Source organism: Rhipicephalus sanguineus, chromosome 1 (genome assembly GCF_013339695.2).
Source record: "Rhipicephalus sanguineus isolate Rsan-2018 chromosome 1, BIME_Rsan_1.4, whole genome shotgun sequence".
NCBI classification, from domain to species: domain Eukaryota; kingdom Metazoa; phylum Arthropoda; class Arachnida; order Ixodida; family Ixodidae; genus Rhipicephalus; species Rhipicephalus sanguineus.
In genome coordinates this window covers 242,884,820-242,909,538 of record NC_051176.1, presented here as the reverse complement: position 1 = coordinate 242,909,538, position 24,719 = coordinate 242,884,820, and the positions used below count along the sequence as shown (strand labels likewise).

At 46.4% G+C, this 24,719-nt stretch overlaps 1 protein-coding gene across 2 annotated transcripts in view; it reads left to right on the top strand.

The window, feature by feature from the left end:
* Window positions 1-24,719, top strand: part of LOC119382056 (tyrosine aminotransferase) — a 64,685-nt gene that overhangs the window by 34,938 nt on the left and 5,028 nt on the right. For both annotated transcript variants that reach the window (XM_037649793.2, XM_049410741.1), the window contains exons 2-4: window positions 13,913-14,171; window positions 15,772-15,839; window positions 24,040-24,198. In XM_037649793.2, coding sequence (XP_037505721.2) covers window positions 13,934-14,171; window positions 15,772-15,839; window positions 24,040-24,198 — 465 coding nt within the window. In that variant the 5' untranslated portion in view covers window positions 13,913-13,933. The remainder of the gene's footprint in view (window positions 1-13,912; window positions 14,172-15,771; window positions 15,840-24,039; window positions 24,199-24,719) is intronic.

Sequence of the window (24,719 nt, the reverse complement as noted above, 5' to 3'; positions counted from 1 at the left end):
TGGGAAAGAGAGTGGGAAATTGTGCTGTTGTTCCTCTTGTTGGCCCTTTCGCCGATTTTTTCCACTTCGGCACTATCGGCATCAAATGAAATGCGAACAGCGGAGCCCGTGGCCCAAGCATTAGCAACGGTATATCGTCGAGTCATCACCAGTGACAGGCGCGAAAATCCATTTAGGCAGCATTGCGCGATCGAAAGCATTGATGTGCTGCGAAGGCGCAAATGGCATAAGTGCATCTATCTCTAATCATGAGGCTGCAAACTGCACCACGCGCACCACTGCTCGCGTTTCATTCGGCGCCGATAGTACGTGTAACAAGTTTCAATGTGCAGTGCCAACCACGCTATAGCTGTCCAATCCACGCTAGCTGTCGGCAATAACCCACTTGTCGGTGAACACACAAACACGCACGCACGCACGCACGCACGCCGCATTGCATTACAGCGTGCGTTGCACTAACGTAGCGATATATGGTAACTTTCCATATATCGGGTGACCTCTCGTGTATAAGAACCTGACAGCAGACGCGCATGAACGCATTCATGCACGTTCTTCCGTCTAGAGCGCTGAACGCTCGCAGCCATCGAGTGATGCCGCGCTCATGAATGCGTTATAGCGGCCCGTATATGCCGGGATGACGCCGATTCATGAACGCTAGAATACTTAATTTGCGTTAACGCAGAAAAATCCTATCCAATTCAGGTCCTTCAGTTTCAAAATTGTGGCGAACGAGCTCGATGAAATGCTGTATAGCTATCAGCAATAGCCGCCTTCTTCCCGCCGCTCATTACTTTGGGGATAATTTTTCCATTTACATCAAGGCACAAAATTTTTCACGATCATAATTATGATACACGCGGCATCCGCGATTAGGTCCGGTCGCGCGCTATTGAAAGGCGCTCGGACGGAGCTAATCTCGGAGGTCACGGTACTATATTTATTGTAAACAATATTCAGTGTATACATTGAACGCGCGAAAATAAATTTAAGCAGTCCGTACCACTAAAAAATATCAGCAGTAAAAATTTCTGACACTTTTCTTGCATGGGTGCATTTGAAGACGCCACCCAACATTGTCGACCGCCTTTGACGTGACGCCGCGTTGCGTCGTAACCAATGGAACGCGGCGCGCGCTGAGGGGATTTGACCTTTTCGCACTATTAGTTCGCTCAAAAGGGGGTGTCGCTAGAGCTCGTAGAGATTCGTAGAAACTCGGGCCATCCTGCATAGCATACGACCGCCGGCAAAATTTGTGCATTAAGCCCTACTTGTCCCGCCTAAATTTTTCATTCGCATCTGCCTATCAAAAAGACTCCGTGCGTGCGATGCGCGAGGACTTCGTTAAATTGTAAGTGTAGTGTAAAATGAACTCGTTAAATCGCGAAAAAACGATACGTAGGTTGCAGTGGGGCCAGGCCCGTGGCCAGAGCCCCCCCCCCTTCCCCCCGAAGAAATTTTGACGGAGGAGAACGTTTTACCGAAAATAAATAACGAAGCCATGTGTTTTTCTCAAATAGTCAAGGTTTTCAGCAAGTGTCCCCCCCCCCCCCCCCCCGCAAAAAATTCCTGGCTACGGGCCTGAGGGGGGGCAAACAATGGGAATGTTAGAAAATGCGTTACTTCGAAAATTTCGTTATAGCCAGGTTCGACTATATATATGTGAGGAGGTATAGTCCACGTATTTATTTATTATTGAACAGGGCCAAGCTGTCAGCTCAGGCCCACGGCATCCTGCACTGGGGACGCCGCCCACTTTGGACGCCTCTGCCGTCGACTCGTTGTTACTGAATGCCCCAACAAATCAATATATAGGATTTTAGATGAGGGGCGGCAGGTCACAATTATTTTCATATATACATGCCAAAATGCTCAAATACGGTACGATGAACAGGCATGATAACGGGACTAATAGATGCACGATACGGTGTAGCGTATGAAACGAAAGCTACGTATTTTTCACGGCGTTTCAAGGCTGTAGGAAAGTATCCTTTTGATACAGTGACATATGTATTAATGTTAAAACCAAATCAAGCATATATTTGGTGTTTATAGTGTCTGCGTGTTAATACTGTTGATGTCTTACGATGAGGCTGCCTTGAAGGCGCTCTGCAGAACTTTTTCAGCATGGTCAGGAAACGCTGCCGATCAGTAGTCGAGGCTCCTGAGAACGCGCGAGCCAAACGTTACAGCGCAGCACGCGGCCTGGAATGTACAGTTAATTCTCAAAGTCAGCTAAAAATCGCTCCCTCTTCTCTTTACAAATGATGCCATATACTCATATGACCGCGCCATATACCCAAATTCACGGCCATTGGCTGATTTGAGCATCGTTGGCTCCATAGTTACTGCGTCCGCCGCGGAAGGCCGCCACGTGCCCGCGAGCTCGCTCGCAGTCTCACTGAAGGTTAGCCGCGCCGTTCAAAGAAAAAATAAAAAAAAAAGAGCTCAAGGTCATGACGCGCGCGTGACGTGACTTCTTTCCCACGTGCCATCCCTCCTTGCTTAACTTCCAGCGCGTTCGTCGGGACAATGGCAGACAGAAAGCAATCACAGCGTGCGACAAATCTCTGTAACTCCGCTCGTACTTGAAGGATTGTAAAAAAAAAATTTGACGCGGTCGATTAGTGAGGCAATAAACTCCTTTAATGAAGCCATCCGATGGCTACTTGGAAAAGTGTTGCAGGGCGCCTTTAAGGACTGGTCGTGGAAGCAATGACCACTTACGTCACGTATTGATAAGGCCTCAGATACCTCAGACGGTGTGGCCAGAATCGTCTATTAAGGATACCCCCGTGGAGGTCTTGTCAGGTTTGATTGTCCTCCAGTATCGCTTTTGCGTACGTCGGACTTGAGGGGACAGCGTGGATGAGAAAAACGAACGTTTCGTACTTTTCAACGTTTAACCAAGTTATTTGCCTAAAGCTTTGTAATTTTCTAAAACGCAAGGGTTACGTGATAATTTAGCTTTCCGGAACATACGTTTCTTTTTTTGTGGCGTTAGTTACACTGGCCGAGCCGGAGCGGTTTCGCGTGCACGTACAAGCATAGAGTTTCCTACAATACTTACTAGAGGGAACTCTGGCGCTAGTGTCTATGGGAGCTGGGGGGGGATCGGAGATCTCTGTTCGTTCCGCGTTCGTTCTGGCGGTGTTACGTCACAAAAGTGGGCGGTCCGCAGCTCTCTTCCGCCGAGAGGAAGAGGACAGCCAATCGTCAAACGGTGAGCGGCGAGTTTTCCGGAAGTAGACGCGCTTCGTTTGTCCTCGGCAAGGGGACCGTATATATATACGAGAAACACTTCGTTTTGAAATATTTCAAAACGAAGAGTTTCTCGCCTTCTAATAAATACAGTTGTTATACGAAAATATATTGTTTTTCCTCTCAAGCTCAAACAGTTTCTGAAACAGCAATAGGTTTGAGTGCTGATATTTATTGCTGTTAGTTTTTCTAACGTGCTCGCTATGTGAAGTCGCGCACGCGAAAAAAAAAAAAAAAAAAGAGACAAGTATAGCGGTTGACGCAGTTTTTCAAGATGTCGCCCCACCGGAATGTCTGGCTTGGCTCCCGGGTGTCGAATCGTCAAAAGGAGCTTCTGCTGGCTTTTATAAAAGAGCACCCACAGATACCTACGCCGTCGTGCCCACTGGGGCCGTCGTTCACGAGTGAGGACCGGGACGACACGTGGCAGTAGCTGGTAGCGCTTTTGAACTAAGAAGTCCCTGCGCGTAAGACCACAGCCCAGTGGCAGGCCCGTTCATTTTGTTCGCACTGTTCGTTTCGAGAACAGAAAGCGACGCCGCACTCGCTCATGTCTTCAAACGCGTCTCGCACCTCCAACCGCAAGAGAAGCACACGTCGCAAGCGCCATTTTCTGAAAATCAGCTGTTGCGGCAGCCGCAACCGTTGCATCATGCCGTGCGAAGCCGTTTGTTCGCTCGAGAGAACGCGTGCGAACGGTCTCGCGCTCCGTTCGTTTGTAGCAGACGACATGCTCGTTATGACGCGGTATGACGTCACCAAAAATTAAAAGATCAAGCAAAAAGAAAAACGGCTACGCCCCTCAGAGACGTGGTCTTTTCCGGCTTCGGCCAATCGCGTACGCCGCCAGAATGGGTACAGAACGAACGGCGCAGAACAGAGATCTCCGATCACCCCACTCGTTATGCCGCTATATGACGTCACCAAAAAAGAAAAGATCAAGCAAAAAAAAAAAAGAAATGGTGACACCCCCCGGCCTTGTGTGGCATCTCCCGCTTCAGCCAATCAGCACGCTTGTTCTTCCCCAGGAGAACGAACAAGCGGAACGAACAGATCTCCGATCGCCCCCCTGCAACGCATGACGCTTCAGCCAGCATGGGAATGATGGGTAGTACACAAATTTGTCTAAACTTCGTTCTTTCGGCTCCGTTTGGCTCCGCGTCGGCTGCATCCGCTTTGTCGCAAAACTAAATTCAGCAAAAGTCAGCAGTTCCACTTCACCACTTTAACTTTTTTAGGCTAACCAAATCAAACCTGGTCACGAAGTTCACAACGGTCTATTCTTTTATCCGAAACTAAAGTCCCTAGATTTTTAGGGAAAAATCTAGGGACTTTATCCGAAACGAACGCCAAAACACAGCAATAAACAAAGCCACAAGTACGTTTAAAGCCTCAAGCACGAAGACTAGGCAAATTTGTGTACTACGCATCATTCCCATGGTAGCTGAACGATCGCAGCGCCAGAGTCCCCTCTAGTTAATTTTAGGAAACTCTATGCGTACAAGAGCCGTGCTGCGCATGCGCGAGGAGCAGTGATGTCAGACAGCTGGCGCACCGGAACGCTGGAACACTCTAATGCTATGAGCCCGTGGCTGCGGGCGGGCTGATCGCGTCCCTGTCGTGTGTGCAGCGTCGACTGACCGAGTGCGTCCACTGCTGCCACTGCATGAACGCGCAAACTGCGCCACGGGCGATAGCGTACCCCTCCGTCGGGCGAGGTCTGTGACGTCACGGAGGGAGTGAGCAGGCCTTCTCTTGTCTAGGTGGTGTTGACCGGGCACGAGAGACGCTGCCATAAAGACGCTGCGCAGGGCGTTGGGGCCATAGAGACGGCAGCGTGTTACTAGACTGACCACCGAGCCGTCTTTGTGGCAATAGAGAAATGGCGTTGAGCAAAAAATATACATGTGTCGCATAATGCGTACACCATGTGTGTGTCATTGAAGTAGCAGTAAGCATGATAATCAAGCTAATCCTAGACAGCCAGGAGAGCTAAGAATAATCAGCTGAACCTTAGCTCACGCTACGTATATTCTGGCATAGCCGAGCTAAGCCACTACAAATTTTTTTCCAGCCGCTTGAGCAAGCCACTAACCATGGCGGTGAAGGAGATTCTTGAACTGGTTTCTTTATATTAGGGACGACTTTAACTAAGCACCATGTCTTCGCGTTCGTTGTTGTTTTATCCTTTTAGCCTTGTGCATGGTGTTACTATTTATGCTTGCTGAAGGCCCCAAACTTTGTGCTAGTTCATGTTGAGTGCTAGATTGTCGACTGACTGTCGGAAAGCGACGCAGGGACTACGGGAGACGCCGTAGTGGACAGTGGCTTACTAATTTTGACCCTTTGCGGTTTATTTTATCATGCACCAATAGCTTGGAATGCGGTACGCGAGCGCTTTGCATTTCACCTCTGTCGACTTGCGACTTCGTGTTCAATAGCAGAACGCCGTACGCACTGAGCCACCATGGCGGATAATCTTCCGTTGTAGCATTCTGAACAGAAATGTATATCTCATACATGACCGTCACACTGGCACGATAACGCCCATTCTTTGGTTTTATTATTATGCGTTGCTCCCTCGGGCACACGGGCCCACGAGCGTATATACCTTCCTGTGAGATAATACACACGCTGCGTTAGTCGTGTGATCACCATCTGGAGTGGCAAACCCCCGCGCATTTATTTACATGTGTATGAATGTCACGAGCAGCGCGTGTACTGGGAAATGTGCACGTATTTTGCTTCTTCATCTTTTTTTTTTTGCCCAATCAAGGTGCTCTGAGCTGCACCAGCTCACGAGTTCCCCGCTTTTGATTTTTCGGGCATAAATACGCTTACGCAGTTCTTACGCCTCGTATATGATTATATTTTAGAGCAAATGCATTCGTCTTTCCTATAACACTACAGTTGAAGTATGCAAGAAAAGCAGTTTAGATGTCATAGCGCCATTTGAAATATAGCTGATTAATAAGTTTATCCAAGACTGATTGCTCCTGATGGCTGAGCAGGGGTCGTTGTACACAGCGATCTATTAATCATATTTTTATCTTTGAACTTGTTCCACGTGCAGACATATCTACATTGTGCGCATAACTTTCAGCGTTAAATTTACATTAGTTGAAGTATTATGATAAGAATCCGCTGACTGGGACTTTTCAAGCGATCCGATCGATTAGCCATTGCTCATAAAATGTATCTCATACCGGCATATTTCTAACCGCTGGCTCGTAAAAAAATGCTTTCTTTTTCGATCTTGTTTTTTCTGTTCTGTGCCTAAGTCTCAGATATTGGCATCTCTTAGCGCCAGTACCTCCTTTTTATACAGACGCCAAACAGTGTACTCTTCTATCATATTTAGGTCATGCCGGTGTGGACGTACACTGTTGAGGTCTTGTGACATCCGACCATTAAGCTACTGGCCAGAGCAAACCGTTCACCAGACCGCGTGGAATCCTGAAAGGTATCTGTAGGGCGTCGCAAGCAAAGCAACTCTGTGTTTTCCTTGTCGATTGCCGAACAGGAAACAATTGCTGTGAAAGACAGCTTTGTGTTTGTCACGCAAATACCTCACTTGCATTTAATAATTCTTAATGGCAGCACAAGATACGAGATGGCGAATTTCGTCTTTCGTGCTGCAAGGAAACAACATATGAAAACAAAAGAAAAAAATACAATTCGCACCTTAATTTTTGAGCGATTGTTCCTTTCCTTTCTTTTTTCTCTTTTTTTTTCTTTCTTTTTTTAGCTGTCCGTGTGTAGCAGCCGGAAAACACGGACTAAAGAGTCCGTGTTTGCAGGCTTTGGTCATGAACAGTCGTTCGCCGGACAACGTTCTGGTGTTTGAATTCAGGAGGCCCCTATGATTTCACCATTCAAACACACGAAGAAAGCAGATATACATGTTTAAAGGGGTCTGAACTTGAGTGTTTTATGTTTTAATATGGCTTGATTACGGGAAACAACGCAAAAAATGAAACTAAACGTGAAAGAAAAGACAGGACAAGGCACCGACTACCCAAAATCACGTTTGTTTTTGCGAGCACAATTATATATAGACGATTTTACATAAGACACATGGGCGCCGCCGCCTTGGGCTGTTAAACGAATGTTTTCTTATGTATTAATAATATTTGTTGGGATCTAACGTTCCAAAACCACGACATGATTATGAGGGACGCGTAGTGGAGGGTTTACTTATTTTTTGTACATTCCGACGTGAATTAATGAGGTCATGAAATGCCTAATGCATCAACCCAACCCATTTCATGCGTATGTGTCAACCGTAGTACTGTTAGTTTAGTTGTTAAAGATACAAAATGGCAATGCTACAGTCCAATATGGCGGCACCTAAATCCATCCGTAATATAGCCGAGTACCAGGAAAAACAAGCGCATGCGTCTTGTCTTATCTAGGATGTCTAATCGCTCAGCTTCGTAGATAGTTAACCTTTTTGTCGGCTAATGCAACTGATGGTGAAATGACGCAGGCCCCACGGAATGCATAACAAACGCCTCATGGATTCCTAAGCACGGGTATCGCGGTATAGCTGCGCACGATCTATATAGGCACGCGTCTGCTGGAAGTGAGGGCTCCAACCGCACTGTGCACAGCGTCCTGCCCTGTCATTCCTTTTTTTTTTTTTCGCTGTTTCCCGTAAGGAAACGCAGAAATAATTTTATGAGACAAGCGCTGCAGGTTTAATGAAATTTGATGCATTTCTTAGAGAAAATTAAATTCTAGCCAACTTAGGCAGCGGGATTTCGAATTGTGACACGAATATTTTAACAGAACCTGTCGGAAAAGTGAAAGCTTTAAAACCCGAAAAAATCGAAGAAGTTCATAAATTTACGACTTCGCACCAAACAGCAAATGCCGCAGGTCTGTTGGAGATATCGCAGATTTAGTGAAGCATTTCGAGCAGAGAAACGCGATAGATTAATTTGCAGCCGTTCGTCAAATTTCTACAATATTTGCAAGGGCTTGACACAAGTCCTGCTTATAAACTATTGGTATATTCTCAAGCGTTCTTATCATACATCGATTTTGTCTATTTTATAGATCGCCGCGGTGGTACAGGGGTTACGGTGCTTGGCCGCTGATCCGGAAGTCGCGGGTTCGATCCCGTGCACGGCAGTTTCATTACGGTGGAGGCGACATGCTAGAGGCCCGTGTACTGTGAGATATCAGCGCTCGTTAAAGAACACCAGGTCGTCGAAATTTCCGGAGCCCTCCACTACGGCGTGCCTCATAATCATATCGTGGTTTCGGCACGTGAAACCCCACAAATTATTATAATAATTCTCCATTTCATGTGTATTATTAGGTGCGTTCAGATTAGGGAACTGTGATATTTTTTTTAGAGTTGCAAACTTGATCAACATGTTTATATAATTTTGAGATTTCCCGGAATTTTTTTAGAAGTTAGAGGCATAACTTTATGAATATTCCCTTATTGCCCTTACTGGGTTTAAAACATTTTAAAAAATGAAAGAAATTTAATCAAGGTCATTGCCGTGAGTGGAGAGAATGCGATTTTTTCTGCGTTTACACGCATTTCATATACTGTAGGAGCCAGAGAGTTGACAAGCGCAGTTGCGTAGCGTGGTGTCATATACTGTGTAACATATGACAGGACATCGACACACTCGCTGCGCAATTGAAGCCACTGATCCGCTTGCCTCGCGGCTGTTCATGATAGCAATAAGCAGACCAGGCAACACACCAAGCTAAAATGCGCTGCTTGTTCATATACGTGACACGTTTGGGAGCTGCGCAATCGCGGCGCACAAGCTAATGTGCCAAGTTTTTTTTTTTTTTTGCTCTTATTTATACTTCGCGGAATTTAAGACGCAGAAAAAGATTACGTAACAAGTAGAAAGTCAAAAGTCGTTTAATTAGATGTTACCTAGAAAGGTCTAGCGAAAAAAAAAGTAATAGTTGCTCCATACAGAGAGAAACTATATGCATTTGGTTGCATTTTCCTCATGTATTTCGGCATATTTCTTAAACTTTGGCCAATGTTAGCTGTAATGCTCGGTATAGAAAAAGAAACCGAATAAAAAAATCGACTTAAAAGAAAAGGCGACAGTAAGTTCAAAAGAGTGAGTTCGGTTTCTGTCACGTGTTGTGGGATGGGATATCAGTGCCAGACACCATCATATCTGAGCACAAGATACGGTGCATGGAGTTTAGCTGACAGGTGTGTAGGCATAGGTTTTCGCTTTTCTTACAGTGGTACCCTGTCTGCAATGAAATGTTGTGCATATTTTTTAGATAGACACGCCTGGCTTCTTGATTCTGCCTAAGTATAGGGTGCGCGGATTGTATCAGCTTCTACGCTGCATTGGGAATATCCGGCACCGGGAGTGGCGTTTCCAGAGCCAGTTGGTCAGCCCTTTAAAATCCTCGTGTCCAGGTACTCATATAATGTGTGATAGTTTTCTGAAGTATTTGTATGTAAATGGCTCGGAAAACACTCTATAAAAGTGTCCCTTGCAAGTTCGTTCGTATGAAGTCCGCTTGCAGTATTCATCAAGTGCGCTTGGGGTCTGCGTATACATTACGATGACTATGGCAATGACAGTGCAGCGCCCAGGTGGCGTTCAAGCGAATAAGAATTTCGAGCACTGCTTTTGTAAATATTCGATCGGTCGTATGCGTCGGGTGGGCATATATCATGCGAAGGAAAGCGAGGCTTATTGCAGCTGTGGAATCTGTGTTCTTTGTTATTTTTTTGGTCGGGCACAAGCACTTATGATCTATGTATACTGTTGTCGTTTTGTCATAAACGTGGAACTCCATTGTCGACATCACGGCATTGGCCGCACGTGCCAGCCTTCTTTTCCTCCTACTGCTTCGCCATCACCTTCTTCGGTCATTTAGCGTCGGTCAAAATTTTACCGAACGCGCTTGCTCCCACTGTATTTGACCTTGGTTCCAAATGTCGCGTTACACGTACGTCTCGCGAGCGCTAATGATAGCTGCATTGATGTTTAAGCTAATGCCACCTGCTATATACCCCGTTGTGTGGGACTCTACCAGCGGTTCCATCAGTGGGAAACATTTCTCTTACAATATCGATCGTCGCATGGTTCGTGTAACATGCCAATGATTACGCACGCACAAGTTATTGAAATGTTGAGTGGATGTCGAGAGGCTTTCGTTTAGTCGCGCATCCTCGCTGCGACACTGCCAACAATAAGATCGCGTTGTTTGGTCTGTTGTGAGGCTCTTTGTTCTCAACCGATCTATTATCGGGAATGCTAAAGAAAGACAGGAACCTTATTCAGATCAGGGTGACTGGATAAGTAAAGCGCCGAAAAGAGAACATGAGAAGTTGTCCACACGACGCAGATTTAAGCGCTATAGCAAATGATGAGAACCTGATCACGACCACGGAGGCTTCAAAAAGTAATGCAGCGGCTTCGAAGGCATCTACATACTTCTAGATCGGCAGTAACCGCAGTATCCAGCGATTGTTCGTTTTGAATCGTCAACTTTCGTCCGTAGCTTGCATAGCGCGGGCCGGACAACCCGTTTCTTTTCTTTCTTTCTTTTTCGTTTGCCATCCGGACTCTCATGACGCGATGCGACTTTGCTGCGTCGCATGCGGTTGGGTGTGGAATTTACGAATGCGCATTCTTATCTCGTTGGAATGGCCAGCAGTGCGGCACGTAACTTATGCGCCTGTGAGGATACGATTGAGCACATTCTATGGCACTGCCCATCCTACCAGACTCAACGACGTGGTCTACAAGCCAAACTCCGTCGTCTTGATGCAAGACCACCAGCAGAAAAGAAGATCTTCCTTGGCCCATGGTTCGTGCATGCACAAGGCAACGAAAGCCCCATTGTGCTGCTTGAAGATGATTGGACTTCACGAGCGTCTATGAACTACCGGCGCGAGTTCGTGTTGTGTGTGTTCAAACTAACTGTTTATTCTTCTCTTTCGTACTCTTGTTGTTTCTTCTCTACCTTATCTGTTATTCCCCCTTTCCCCCACCCGACGTGTTGGGTAGCCAACCGAGCCAAAGCTTGGTTAACCTCCCTGATTTCCTCTTCGTTTCTCTCTCTCGCTCTCTTTTCTATTTGAATATTGAAGCGACAGATGCTGCAGTAGTATGTGAACATCTGGGTGTACTCTTAGATGTTTGAAATGCTGTTACCAACCATTACAATAATAAGTTAAAGAAAGCGTTCGTTAATACGTCTTCAGGGAAGCCATGGACGATGCAACAAAGCAGAGCCCCGCCGTCGTGGTCTCGGCAGAACTGAAGGCTACAAAGGGGAAACCAAAGAATAAACAATAGCTTCCAAAGTTGACTTAATCCAACTATGCTGTAGAGTAAGGTCAGGCAAAAGCGCGCGAAGCCGTTTCTTCGTGATTTGGTACCTTAGCTTGCGTTTGCAAAATTTACCTTTACGTGACGTTTACAGTGCAGGCAACACGTTTATTTCAATTCGAGAATTCTCACTTCATTAGCCTTTTGTTGTCGTTTCACGCATGCACTTTGCAAAATCTAATTGCGTAGCGTAATCCTTATTCGTTATCACGCATAATTATGTAATTGGTGAAAAAAACTGCCACCCCCCCGTCTCCTCACTTCCTGCGCAACCGTTCAGCGCGGATGGGCGCCAATGTAAACGGTTTGCCCAGCACGCACATCGTGTATGAGCACGCACACGCGCACTATGTGCTGTCGCCGATGGCAGCGGCCGACAAAATCTCGCGTGTTCGTATGTAGAAGACATGGCCTTTTTCAAACCCTTCTGCAATTCTCGGCAAGTGACGGGAAAAGACGTCAATTGGCAAGCGATGGGAGCACGTGCATATGTGGTCGCCGTCGGAGACTTCGTTGCGCCATCGCCGAGGTGGCAGTTTGCATGCTCACTCCTGGAGGTGCTCCAATGTGCCTCGCCGGCAGCGGCCCATTAGAAAGACACAAGCGTACACAGGCAGGGGCCAATCCAGCATGTCTGCAGGAGAGGTTACATGTAGTGGCGGTCAGCGCGAGGCCGCCGTAGAGTCACTGGGCCGCCTGTTGCACCAGCTCGGCGCGCTGTTTCGAAACCGAGACCACGTGCTGAATATAGACGACGGCCAGAGTCACCAAGACACCGTGACGGGTCTTCTGCAACGTTTATATAGATATCATATTGCGCTGACGCTGAGAAGGGGAATATTACATTCATTTGGCGAAAATTTCACAGCACTTAGTGACGAGTAACGAGTGATAAAAAGCGAATGATTTCATTCAAAAATTGTTTCCAAGTACAACTTTCGATGGTGCCACCGAAAACCACAAATAAGAAGCAAGTGAAGAAAATCACGAACCACGCAGAGCACCATGCATGATAATCACTGCTAACTTTTCCCGAGGATGACGAGTCGCTTCAAGAGCTTCCCTCAACATTCCACCAGGTGGCCAAGCAGTGCTAAAGGAGTCCGACATCTCGGAAGCTCAACTGAGTCATCTCTCATATACTAATGCTTTGTTCCAGTTGGCATGGTGCAGTTTCATGTATAGACGTCACAATATTATGAAAAGCATATACCATGAACTCATGGGCCCCGCATTCGCACAAACATATTAGGCTGGAATTCTTCGTATGGGAAAACTTCAACCAATCCTGATATTGGACATATCATTAGAGTAGGCGAATATCCAAAAAAAACTCACGAACGAAAATCGTTTTGCGAATTCGGTCCCTGAACTTGAAGACGAACGGTTCATCACGCCAGCGGCATTCACTCCAAATTCATGAATATGTTTGCGACCTGGTGAACGTTTGTTTATTTATTAAGAATGCAATATGGTACTCCCCAGTGCTGTTTGATCTGCCAAGAATGTAACATTGTACACAACTCATAGTAGAACATTCTAGCACACAAATTCTATCGAAAAATCACTTCAATATGAGCACAGTAAAAAAAAAAAATATTAGAATTAACACATAAGTGTAAGTGGCTAAGGTACACATAGAGTAAATTGTGATAACTACAAAATACTAAATAACATGTATAACAGCCATGGCAATAATAAGTAAAAAAAAAGACACCCGTTCATGTGTCTTCAAAGGAACAAAAGACGTTAAAATAATTGAGATGTACGCGATTGTAAGCTGTGCAGAACTCGGACTGTAAATGTCGATCTCCTGTAAGCTGGTCTAATTTGACTAGGCTAATTTCAAGGTCACACACAAGAGCGCCAAACAGTTATTCGTGTTTTGGATTCTCCACTCGTGTTTACCATCCAACGTATAAGAGTCAACATTTAGATTGCCAGGCCGCATGTCTATGTAATGAGCGCGCGCGACCACGCCCCCTCGAGGTGATGTTACTGTTTACGTCACTTAGCGGCAGGCAATCAGTGCTTCGCCGCTCCACGCTGTCGATAGCTAAGCCGCGCAACACTGACGGAACCGCCAAGAAATGTGCAAACGCATGCATTTTACGTTAGGACATCCAACTACCGGGAAGTTATGGGTGCATTAAATGTTTAAACAGGCGCTCAAACGTGATGAATAATAACGCACATTGCAGGGCATGCGCTGCCTCACCGCACTTTCAGAGATGCGCTATGCATGTACAAGTCTTCAGTTTGTAGCCTCGATGGTGACTCATGTGACCGTTTTTTTTTTTATCCCACAGAACTGCAACAAGAAGGTAGGGATGAGAGTTAGGACTTCGTGGAATTCTCCACCGTCACGGTTTGCTACCAGCACTAACAACCCGATCCGTGGCTTTGTCGAAGACGCGGGCCTCGTTCCCAACGCCGACAAAACGCTCATCTCGCTTTCGATCGGCGACCCCACCGTGTTCGGCAACTTGGTGCCATGCGAGGAGATACTGGCGCCGATTGAGACCAGTCTTCGAAGCCTGAAGAACCATGGCTACATACCAAGCACAGGTGAGCAGCAGTGAACACCAGTGTCACACTGCGGTCAATCACTGTTACGTGATCACTGACAATATTTGCGTCATGCATGTTTAGGTATATCGCGTAAACGACGAAGACGGAGTAAAACAGAAGGGACACGGACGAGTGTCGTTTTCGCGCTGTACCTAAACATGCTACCTTACTAACTAGCCCAACCTTCATTGCATTTCATTGCAATGCCGCTGGATCAACTTTCATTGATCCAGCGGCGTTACTTGCGAAAGGGGGTGGGGGGTAGGGCAGGGGTGCGCTCTCCCTACCCACGGAAGGCGAAGTATCCCCTTTTGGACCCATGTCCTTGTGTGAAAAAGCTACTCCTCTGTCATGAAAAATAACCTTCCCCACGATGTTTTAGTCATTGACCGTTCATTGTCGTTTGCTGAAAACGTATCGAAGCATCATTCGAACTGACAACACGTGGCAGTAAGTTTGCTTCGTTTCTGTGTCTCCACCCCTCGTGTGTAAATTCCTTGTGGAATCTTTAAAGAAAAAATGTCATCGTTTCGCCGCAAAGGCGAAGCAATGAACGCGATAATAACAAATCGGAGCGTTATACGAAGTAAGGCAGCAGCTATCACCATTAGGAGCCGATCTTGTGTAACTCTACAAAACGCTGGCATAAGGTCAATGCGGCCGCTCCAGGGGGCGAAACTGTTTTCGTTCTGCCTGTCGCTTCAACGCGAACGTGTAAGGGTGTGAGCCGCCTACTGATCTCAATGGACATAGCGCATGCGCCAGCACGGACGACCGCGTCCTTTGCATTTGATCAAAGTTCGCAGTCGTTGTCCGAGCGACGCCCCTCCCCCCTCCCCAAACTAACACCCGATTCATGCTCCTTCGCCCGACGGAGCCGACCTGCGCGTTTCACCTTTGCTTGAGCCGCGCCCGCCTACAGCCTTCACAAGCTTTCGCTCGCGCATAGAACATACGACTCGCGGTGCGGTATTATCGATTTGGACTTTTTACGGAACATGACGGCGACGGCGACGACAAAAATGTGCCTCGAGTGTCCATATGATTGCTATCGCTATAAAAATAATGGAATGTAGCCACTCTCGCTCTTGTTCCTGCTGGCAATAGCTGCATGAGAAACATCGACTACGCATCCTTCTTCTATAGATTTGAGCGTTAATGAATTAATCAACGTGCTGAAACTTCATTTCACTTTTTCACGTCTTTTTCTTTTCTTCTTACTTCAGTAGTCCAAATCCTTTTTCTGTGCACTTGCTTTCTCTTATCTGCAGGAAATAACAAATACAAGATGCAGGACGCAACCATAATGAAAGTAATGTTGCTCTCACAGCAAACAAATACTGGTTGCTGTAGTCGGCGACTCTGTAAGGTACAGCTCCGAACTACACACGCATCCTTCGCATATGTCCAGCACCGTTCCATACTGAGTATTTCGACACTTACTTCTGCACCGATTGTGTCGAAAGAGAAAACATGTCAGAAGTAGATAACTTCGAAGTACTAAAGCTGTCTCAAGATAGCACTTCATTTGTTTCACTCTCTTTTCTAGTCACATGGTCGTATTGCTTATGAGAAACGAATATGCCTTCATCTACAGGTACACAAGCAGCCAAGCAAGCCGTTGCCGAGTATTCTTCTACACAAGAGCTCATCGTTAACCCCCAGGTAAGCGTTCGTGAACCTCACCTATATACACACACGCAGATATGAATCGCGGAAGAGCAGTGACAGCGAGGGACGTTCCGTTCATTACATTTAATAGAATAATTGCTGAGGTCTTCACGTGCCAAAACCACGACGTGATTATGAGGCACGCCGTAGTAGGGGACTGTGGGTTAATTGTGACCACCAGAGGTTCTTTAACGTGCACATAAGTCCAAGCACGCGGGTGTTCTTTGCATTTCAGCCCCGTTGAAATGCGCCTGTTGTGGCCGGGAATCGAACACGCGTTCACTACATTTAACTGCTATCAACGTTTCCTTTTGTCGATTCCCACTCACGATGTATGCGCCATTAAAATGCTATACTCTTCCCCGTAACGCTTCCTTATGCTGTCGATGAATGCAGGTGGCTGATTTCTTGGACCCCTGTACATATGTTGTTTTTCTATAGATTGAGGTTGGTCAGAATTAAGCTAACCGCAGTATAACGACATCTTAATGATTCTTCCAGGCACCAGCAGCATTTGAAAAATTGGCTCAACGTCAAGCATATACATATAGTTCGAAGATCGCATTTAGGAGCAGTCGCCAGAGATTACACATGATACGATAAAAAGCGCTCTCGTTTAGGGATTTTATACAAGAAAGAACACCAACAGGAGCCTAAATCCCATAAGATGTCGCTTCTGTCTCGTCACTGACTAACTTAAGAAAATTCGAAATGAATTGAAAATGAAACTTCAACTAGAATACGGCGCTAATAAACCCGAATGCACGGGCGTCTCTCTTACTCCTAGATTACCACCCTTCTGCTTTTAAATCTGCCATTTCCTCAGTGAGCAATTAATGCATTTGGCACAGTATCATATCAACACTACAACACGTTAAAGCGATAGTTTTGCTTTTGAATAACACAGCGTCTCCAATTAATGTTCAGGTCATGTTCCGGGGGTCATAAAAAAAACGCCCTCGAAGCGATTGATTGGATTCGTGTGCAAAAAATGGTCATACGATGAAAGGACAAACAATGTAGTGTCTTATTGCGTAACTGGTGCCACAGGGCGTTTTCTGGCATCGGCAGAGAGTGTGATGCAAAATAGTGAGCACCTGTACATGTTGGCAACGTGGACGATTAGCAGCAGAGCAATTTGTCACAACAGAAACAAAAGAGTAGGAAAGGCCGTCTGCCTTGAAAACTTTCCGACAAGCGACAGCATCGTAAGAATATGTCCTAGCAATTAACTCTCTCTATAGATATGCGTCAAGGCGAAAGGCACTACACGAAAACAAACTATCAGAGAGAGGGAGAGAGGAGAAAGATCACAGAGGAAAGGTTAACCAGAGGAAATTCCGGTTGGCTGCCCTAATCAGAGTGCTATAATAAATGACGGATATATGTATAAGAACTTCATAATAACCATAATCGGCGCATGTGCGAGCAGACAAGCAACACAATCATAGTATGCGTCAATCAACCATATTAATGAGAACTAACTAACAGACAATAACGCCAAGGAAAGTGGACGGGAGGATGACCGCCGCCGTAGCTCAGTGGTAGAGCATCGGACGCGTTATTCGAAGGTCGCAGGTTCGGTCCCTGCCGGCGGCAAGTCATCTTTTCATCCACTTTACTTTCTTCACATTTATATTCTAAATACTACAAAATACACCCCCTATACTTTCCTTGGCGTTATTGTCTGTTAGTTCTCATTAATATTGTGTCTAACAAAAGATAAACGAGCCCTTAAAAATCATCTGCTTTCCGTCAATCAACCATATATGTCGTTAAGAAGCGGGTAATCGCTTTTTACGACTTCAATTTGGGCGTCGGTCCGCACCAAAAGCTTAGAACCCTGGTTTGACAGCAGGCGGCTGTTCCAAGTTGTTGAGAGCTTTGAAGAGCGCTTACGAGGGCAAGATCATGAAGACGAGATACGCGATCGCCTCGGCGCTGCCACACAAGCCGCAATGGATTTGACAGGCCGGTTATTTTTGTATACTGTAAAAGTCCATGATGGAATTTGTTATTGCAATAATTCTTAGAAGGACTTCAAGCCGTAAATAACGCCAATGTAATGTATATTGCGCTTGTAAATGCCGTGCTGAGCCAACGACGACAATTTTTCATTGCCGTCCCGGCACTGAGTCCTCAAAAATTCAACAAGACAGCCAGTAAAATCAACCTGTCGCCAGATCTGCAACACGGGTAAGCTATACAAGGCAGAGAAGATGCCCCAGGTACGTGGAGTATCCCGTGAATATTAAGTTTGAGAGCGTCACAGAGGGCAGGGCGATAACGTGATGCAAGCTTTTTGAAACTTAATTACGACGCAGCTTTATAATGCACACACCTTGGGCTGCCAGAGGCTTTCCGTGGCGGCCAGCACATGTGAGAAATCTCCGTGCGCTGCAGTGTGTACAAGCCCAAGCACTCTGGACATATCTGGGCCTTCCAAGATGGGCGGCCACAGCAGCAGTTGTCAACGCGCACGATCGCCCGATCCGTACGTACACCGGTGCCGATGCCCCGAGGATTCATATCAAACACTGTGCGCGGCTGGCTTCTTCACATAAACTTGTTTCCTTGCCTGCTGCTGGACCGGGTACGACGTGCTACAGTGCCCTTCTTTCTCTCTTTTCCCGCAATCTTTGCTCCGGCAGAAAGCGCCTGCCCAAGAAGACTTCCGGTGCGCCACTTCCGGTAATACTTTTTCAATGGTCCCGGCCGTATTTCCTGGTGTGTTTGAGTTTGTTGCTCTATTATTTCTGGCGCATTCCTTCAGATGTGTTTAGAGCGATGTCTAGCGTCTGCATGAATGGGCTCGACGACGTCGCACGGGAGAGGTACAAGTAGAAACTGCAGCCGCGAGGAGAATTGCCTGATCCGCTGGATAGAGAAGTCGTGCAATTCGGCTTTTCGACAGGAGCCAAAAACCTGCCTTTTATCACAGCCGCGGACACATTTATGTATATTCGTCTAGGCACACAACCTCACGATGGATGGATGGATGAACAACTTTATTTTAGTCCTTCGGTACGCGCGATTAGCGCGCAGCGGGCCGCTCCCAACGCTTATTACTGCGCCTGTGTCACACCGGGCACTCTTGATAGAGATCGGCGCCGATCGGAATCGCACGCAATCCGACATTTTCGGTGTGACTGAGATAATATAGATGAATGTACTCATGCGATGATGTCAGGTGCGGCCGAGTCACGCGAACTACTATGGTTTATTCACGAGTACAGCATTCATGAATACAACTTTCAAGTTCACCCGCCTACATCTACTGCCCACACTCACACCGGAAGATGATTTAGCTAGAGTGGGGCGATGTCCATTGACGGCAACAAGACAGGTGATGAGTCATTTGCTCTCACTGATGCGAACCCATTCGCAGGTGTCGCTCTCATAAAATGCAAACTCAACGGCAACAAAACACGGGCACCGCGACTTACACTGTGCGGGAATTCATGTTGAGCGCGGCTGCTTTGGTGCTCCGCGTGTTGCTTCGAACAGTACACATCACTGATGAGGTTCCAACTACAGGAAACACCTTTACGGTGAATTTTCTGCGTTAGCCAGCTTTCACCTCTTGCTATCCACTTCAGGCGTCAGCGTACTTCTCTGCCACGGGTGGAAGACGACGGCGTCCGACGTGTTCTTTTTCATTGGGGACCTTCGACTAACGTCTCAGCATCGCCTCTGTGCCATTAGAGTATGCTTTGAACTTTACTTGCCTCTGATAAAGTGGGCAGAACAAATCTACGCGCTTTTCATGGGAATCCAGTTTTCTCGCCTGATCACTGCAATCCAGGCGCTCTTTCTGCCTTCACCTCTCGGGAAACAGAACGTTTTGACTTGCGATAGCAAATTAGCTCCGTATCGCAGACTGCATCCTGGCACTACAGGACAGTGCACGAGTCGCGAGCGCTTCATCGGGATAATTCTATCAGCAGAAAATATCGAAACACAAGCAGCCGCGGCCAGCAACGCAGGCTAAAACCACGCCAACCACGCTAAAACAAGGTAAACAGGAAGTTTTCTAGGGCCAGTTTCCGGTCAACGCACAATGTTGCCAGAGAACGGCAAGCGCTGGCGAAACCGTCTATAGCACTTTTGTGGTGGCCGCATGTACTATGCACCTTTCAATCTCTGGCGTCAAATAGAAAGTCCTGCTTGCCCTCGAACCTTGAAGCTGTCTTTGCACCATGAGCACAGTGTTACTGCACGTATGCCTTCACTGATGGCTCAGTTATCTGCACTGCAGTAGTTGCGCAGGTGAAACGAGCATGAAAACATATACGGAAATGCACGCGAAGCGCTCAGTGCGCTTCTTGGTTGTGATGGCCAGGAAACACCATATCGAATAGGCAAAAAAAACAACAACAACAAAAAGAGAACGATGCACATAAACACCGGTTTCTCCATAACCTATCCATGAGTAGAAGAGGTCCGGAACTCGCGACATTTCGCAAGTAGAAAGCGTAGAGGTACCTGCAAAATCTGCGTCGCAACCAGCGCCCGCGGCGGAAAAAGTAGCGCGAAATCATCGTCGAAGGCAGACGCAAAAATAAAATAGATGCGATAAAGAAAAATATGAACGCGGCCGCGCCGTAATTGTCGCCAATTTTCAACCGACAGGCGTATTGCCCAATGGCCTTGACAGTGAGCCAGTTGCTCACGTTACCCAGCGCCATCGTAAAGCGGCCATCCTAATCTTGACAGGCGCTGGCCTCCGCCATGCATCTCGTGCCGTTCGCTGCCTTCAGACGCGACGCCCCGTGGTCCAGTCTGGCACGATAAAGAGAGGCTATGGTGGGATGTATACGCAGTGTGAAACTCAATGCGCACCCCTTCCTTAGCACTTTCACCGCTCACTCAGCGTCCCCACCTACCGACGGGAGCGTGTTTTGAGAAAGAACGCGCACGTGCGTGCATTTGGCCTACTTCAGCAGCATGCGATTAAATTATGCGCTACATGTAAACGCACGTATGCAATAACAATGAGTACTTCAAGGGCGATGCCGGTTTCACTGGTAAATATAAGCGACATGCTGACGTGCACTGCGCATTAGCGAGTTGGAAAATGGTCAACCTACCGATGTGACCAGCCGTAGAAAAGTTGATGCTCATTCTTTGCAGAACTGTACTCTTTTTTGTCACAATAGTAGGATCTCTTAAATGATTTTCTAAGAACACTTGATAATTTGTTAACTAAAAATAATAAAAAGCTACAATTCGCTGTTGCAGGTTTCTTTTTTCTATTTTTGCTTTTGTCGTTCGCTGCTGTAAACCTTTGAAAACTGAACCACGCCTTTTATTTCAAGACCAGAACTCCATCCAAATCTATATCTTCTCAGACACAGCGTTGTAATGTCACTGACCCGAAATGTATATGCACGGATGTCAATGTCATGAATTGCTGTGAAATAACTATACCGGTAGCATCTTTTGTACATATTGCATACGTTTGCACTTTTGTATATGCCCGCTTCATTCGCGCTCATGTGTGTTACTCCTGAGAGTAGTCACGACACAGGTGAACTTGACGGCCGAACTTTTGCGCCAGAAGCACCCATAAAACTTCGTTGTGATCACTTAGTAGCTGGTAAGAAGTATGCCATTAGAGGAGACATAACGCGCACAAAGTTGTACATTATATACGCCCGCTTTGGTATTTTGTAAGCATTCTCACGCTACAGTGCTGTCGACAAACAGTTTTCACAAAGGTCCTTTGTGGAGACATCGAAATTCCAGTATGACGTAACGGCTCAGCGCATTGCGCCATTCCATGCGGCTCACGTCATTGATGTTTAAGGGACCTTGTATGAGAATATACGCATACTTCTCGTCGATCAGATTTCGACGCCTCTCTGAGACGGCACTTTAAAAGATGTGCGCCACGACTTCAAAGAGAATTTTTCATATCAGTTCATCGTTCGGGAAGTTAAAAGAAATTTAGATGGGCTCGTTGCCACGCCGCCAGGCGAAGAGCTCCATTATCAAGTGAGACAACGGTAAGGAATTTGACGCGGGGATGGCTTGCGCACATCGCTTCGAGCAGTATGAAATGTGCAGTCGTCACGGATGGCTTATTTCAATCTACGCTGCGGGCAGCGCCCTGTCTTGGCCGCAGCGTCAGAGAATGGATTCTCCAGAGGTTATTATTATTATTATTATTGCGATAGCAATTATATGGACAGTCTCGGCTGGAAAATGTCCGTCCCCGTCGCCGTCATTCACCGTATATGTATAAAGTATGTTACAGAAAGGCCACAAAGAAAAATAATTAAGAAATTCTTTCCGACGCGCGGAATCGAACGGGCGACCTCTCGCTTTGCAGCCCGCCGCGTTAGACGTTAGGCCACGACAGCACCGTCTCTCAACCTGCTAACGGCGAGCTATTTATATGCACCATGCAATTCAGCATGCTTTCTTAGTGGCCACATAGATGGCGCGACGTGCGCGCGTGTTCCGCGCTTTAAAGATCGTCGCCCCGCCCCTGCGAACGCCGTTTCTGTTCGCTCTACAGGGCGTCGTCGCTTTCGTGCGCTTATCTCAAGGAAAGAAGGGGCGGCCGGTGGGGTGCTTCGCTTCGCTCGCTGCAGCGGCCGCGTTTGCGAAAGGAGCGCGCTGTTCAAACAGAAATAAGTAACAACTGTGACAATTAGTTCGCGCTCGTCTTGTGTGTACCTGCTCGTTTGTTTCGTGCGTCCTGCTTTATGTTTGAGCAGTGCGCTTCAAGTGTCGAGCTGTGACGCATTAGTTCGCACTCGTCCTGTGTGCGTTCTTTTCGTGCGTCCTTTGGGCTCGAGCGATGCGCTGGCACTTTCGAGCTGCTTTCCGTTCTTCGCGTTACATTACAATTTATTGCTATCGCAATCATTGCTTCGCCGTTGCGGCGAAACTGTGACTTTTTATTATTATTATTATTATTATTATTATTATTATTATTATTATTATTATTATTATTATTATTATTATTATTATTATTATTATTAAACACTACATACGATATCTATGCGATACTGCCTGTAAGTGCACGTCGGTATGCTTTCTAAATGGTCAGAACCTTGACTGGACGCGCGACTGCTGTCAACGGCGGACGAGCGCTTGACATTTTTAAGCCATGGCCAATGCGCAGATAGAGACAGAGATGGAGATAGAAATGAGATTAAAATGGTATGAACCAAAAGCGAAGCTTTTGGTTTGGCATGCTCAAGGGTAAAAATAAGGAAAGGCAGAAAGAACAGCGGAGAATCCATGCGCTGCTTAAGACATGGAGAAATAATGCAAACGCATGAAAAAACAAAAAAAGGGGGGTGGGGGTGGGCGTTTGGGGACCAGCTTCAATGTACCTCTAGTACAGAACTCCAGTGTAGAAACCAACAGCGCCTTGGTAGACTTGGTGTGAAGACCACATACAGGGTGTTGCACGTAACTGGAACCAAATAATAATAAAAAAAGTTGAACCGCCAGTGATTGAAACCAACGGGATGTGGTTCGCTGTCATGTGGCGCTTGTTAGGGTGCTTTTTATATAGCGCTCAACTTTAAGAGCGAAGTTGTTAAACAGCACCAACCGCCTCTTCTACCCCCCCCCCCCTTTTTTTTTGTTTCTAGAACAACGATCAGGGTAGCATATTATTACACTGCCTAATGCAGTTAGTTTTGCCATTCCAATATATAGCGTTCCGCATTAGGACCGCTGAAAATCATCAACAGAGAACCGAATTAATGGACGAGGGTTCTGATGAGGGCTAGTTCATTTATGAACATTATGGCAAAACAGCGCAAAAAATAAAACAAAAAAAAAACGCACGGGACAGTGAATATACACAGGACACAGCGATGTGTCCTGCGTGTTCACCGTAACGTTTCTCGCACTGTTCTCCCACAACGCATTAATGGCTTTAGTTCCCCCAATAGGTCTATCTAAAGGAAACATTCAATTAATATAAATGTGCTGGTTATGGAAACTGATATGTGAACTGTAGTATAAAACTCGCACAATGAGTGACATTCTTTCTTGCCCGGGCAGCTTTGAGACCATCCATGTCTCACCCGTTTCGTTATCCTGATCTTTGGAAACGCAATGGTGAAAAAAAACACCCTAATCCGGTTCAGCAGGCACTAATATAACGGTCTGAACAGGCTCCGCAGCGACAGTCACTATAACTCAAGTCCGCTCATTCGTTTCGCAGGACGTCATTCTGACATGCGGCTGCTCGCAAGCACTGGAGATGTGCGTCACCGTCCTCGCAAACAGCGGACAAAACATCCTGATTCCAAGGCCAGGATTTTCCGTCTACAAGACACACGCAGAATCCATTGGTATCAAGGTCAAGTTCTACAACTTATTGGTAAGAACGGGCGAAAAATGAGAAGTGCATTCCAACATACAGTACTTGCTCTCCCACAGTAAAAAGCGAGTATGAGGGTGGGGGAATCGAAGCCACATAGTGATTTTTCGATTACATATCCTCTATTTTATGTAAGAAACATGATCAAACTCTCATCCGTCAAAACTTTGACTTCCTTGGGGCCGTCTAACCATGTTTGAATACACAAGAACAGCGCTGCAATATTTAACATAAGGGCACGGGGACATGCCTAACAACGCCATTGTAATTTGCCGGTCCCTAATGGTTCAGCATCTATGATTGATAATCAAATATGTTAATTATAGAAATAGCTGTCATTGACAAGTAAAGCCACTACTTTCTCAACTGGCGCCCATTGTTTCAAGCACCACAATTAAGTCGCTAACATGAGTTGGCAAGCTAGTTGGTTAAACATTTGAAGCGCATGAAGAACGCCTGATACAAACGGGTTCGAAGGTATTGATCTTGTGTCCATTATATTTAAGGGCCGTAATGCAAAG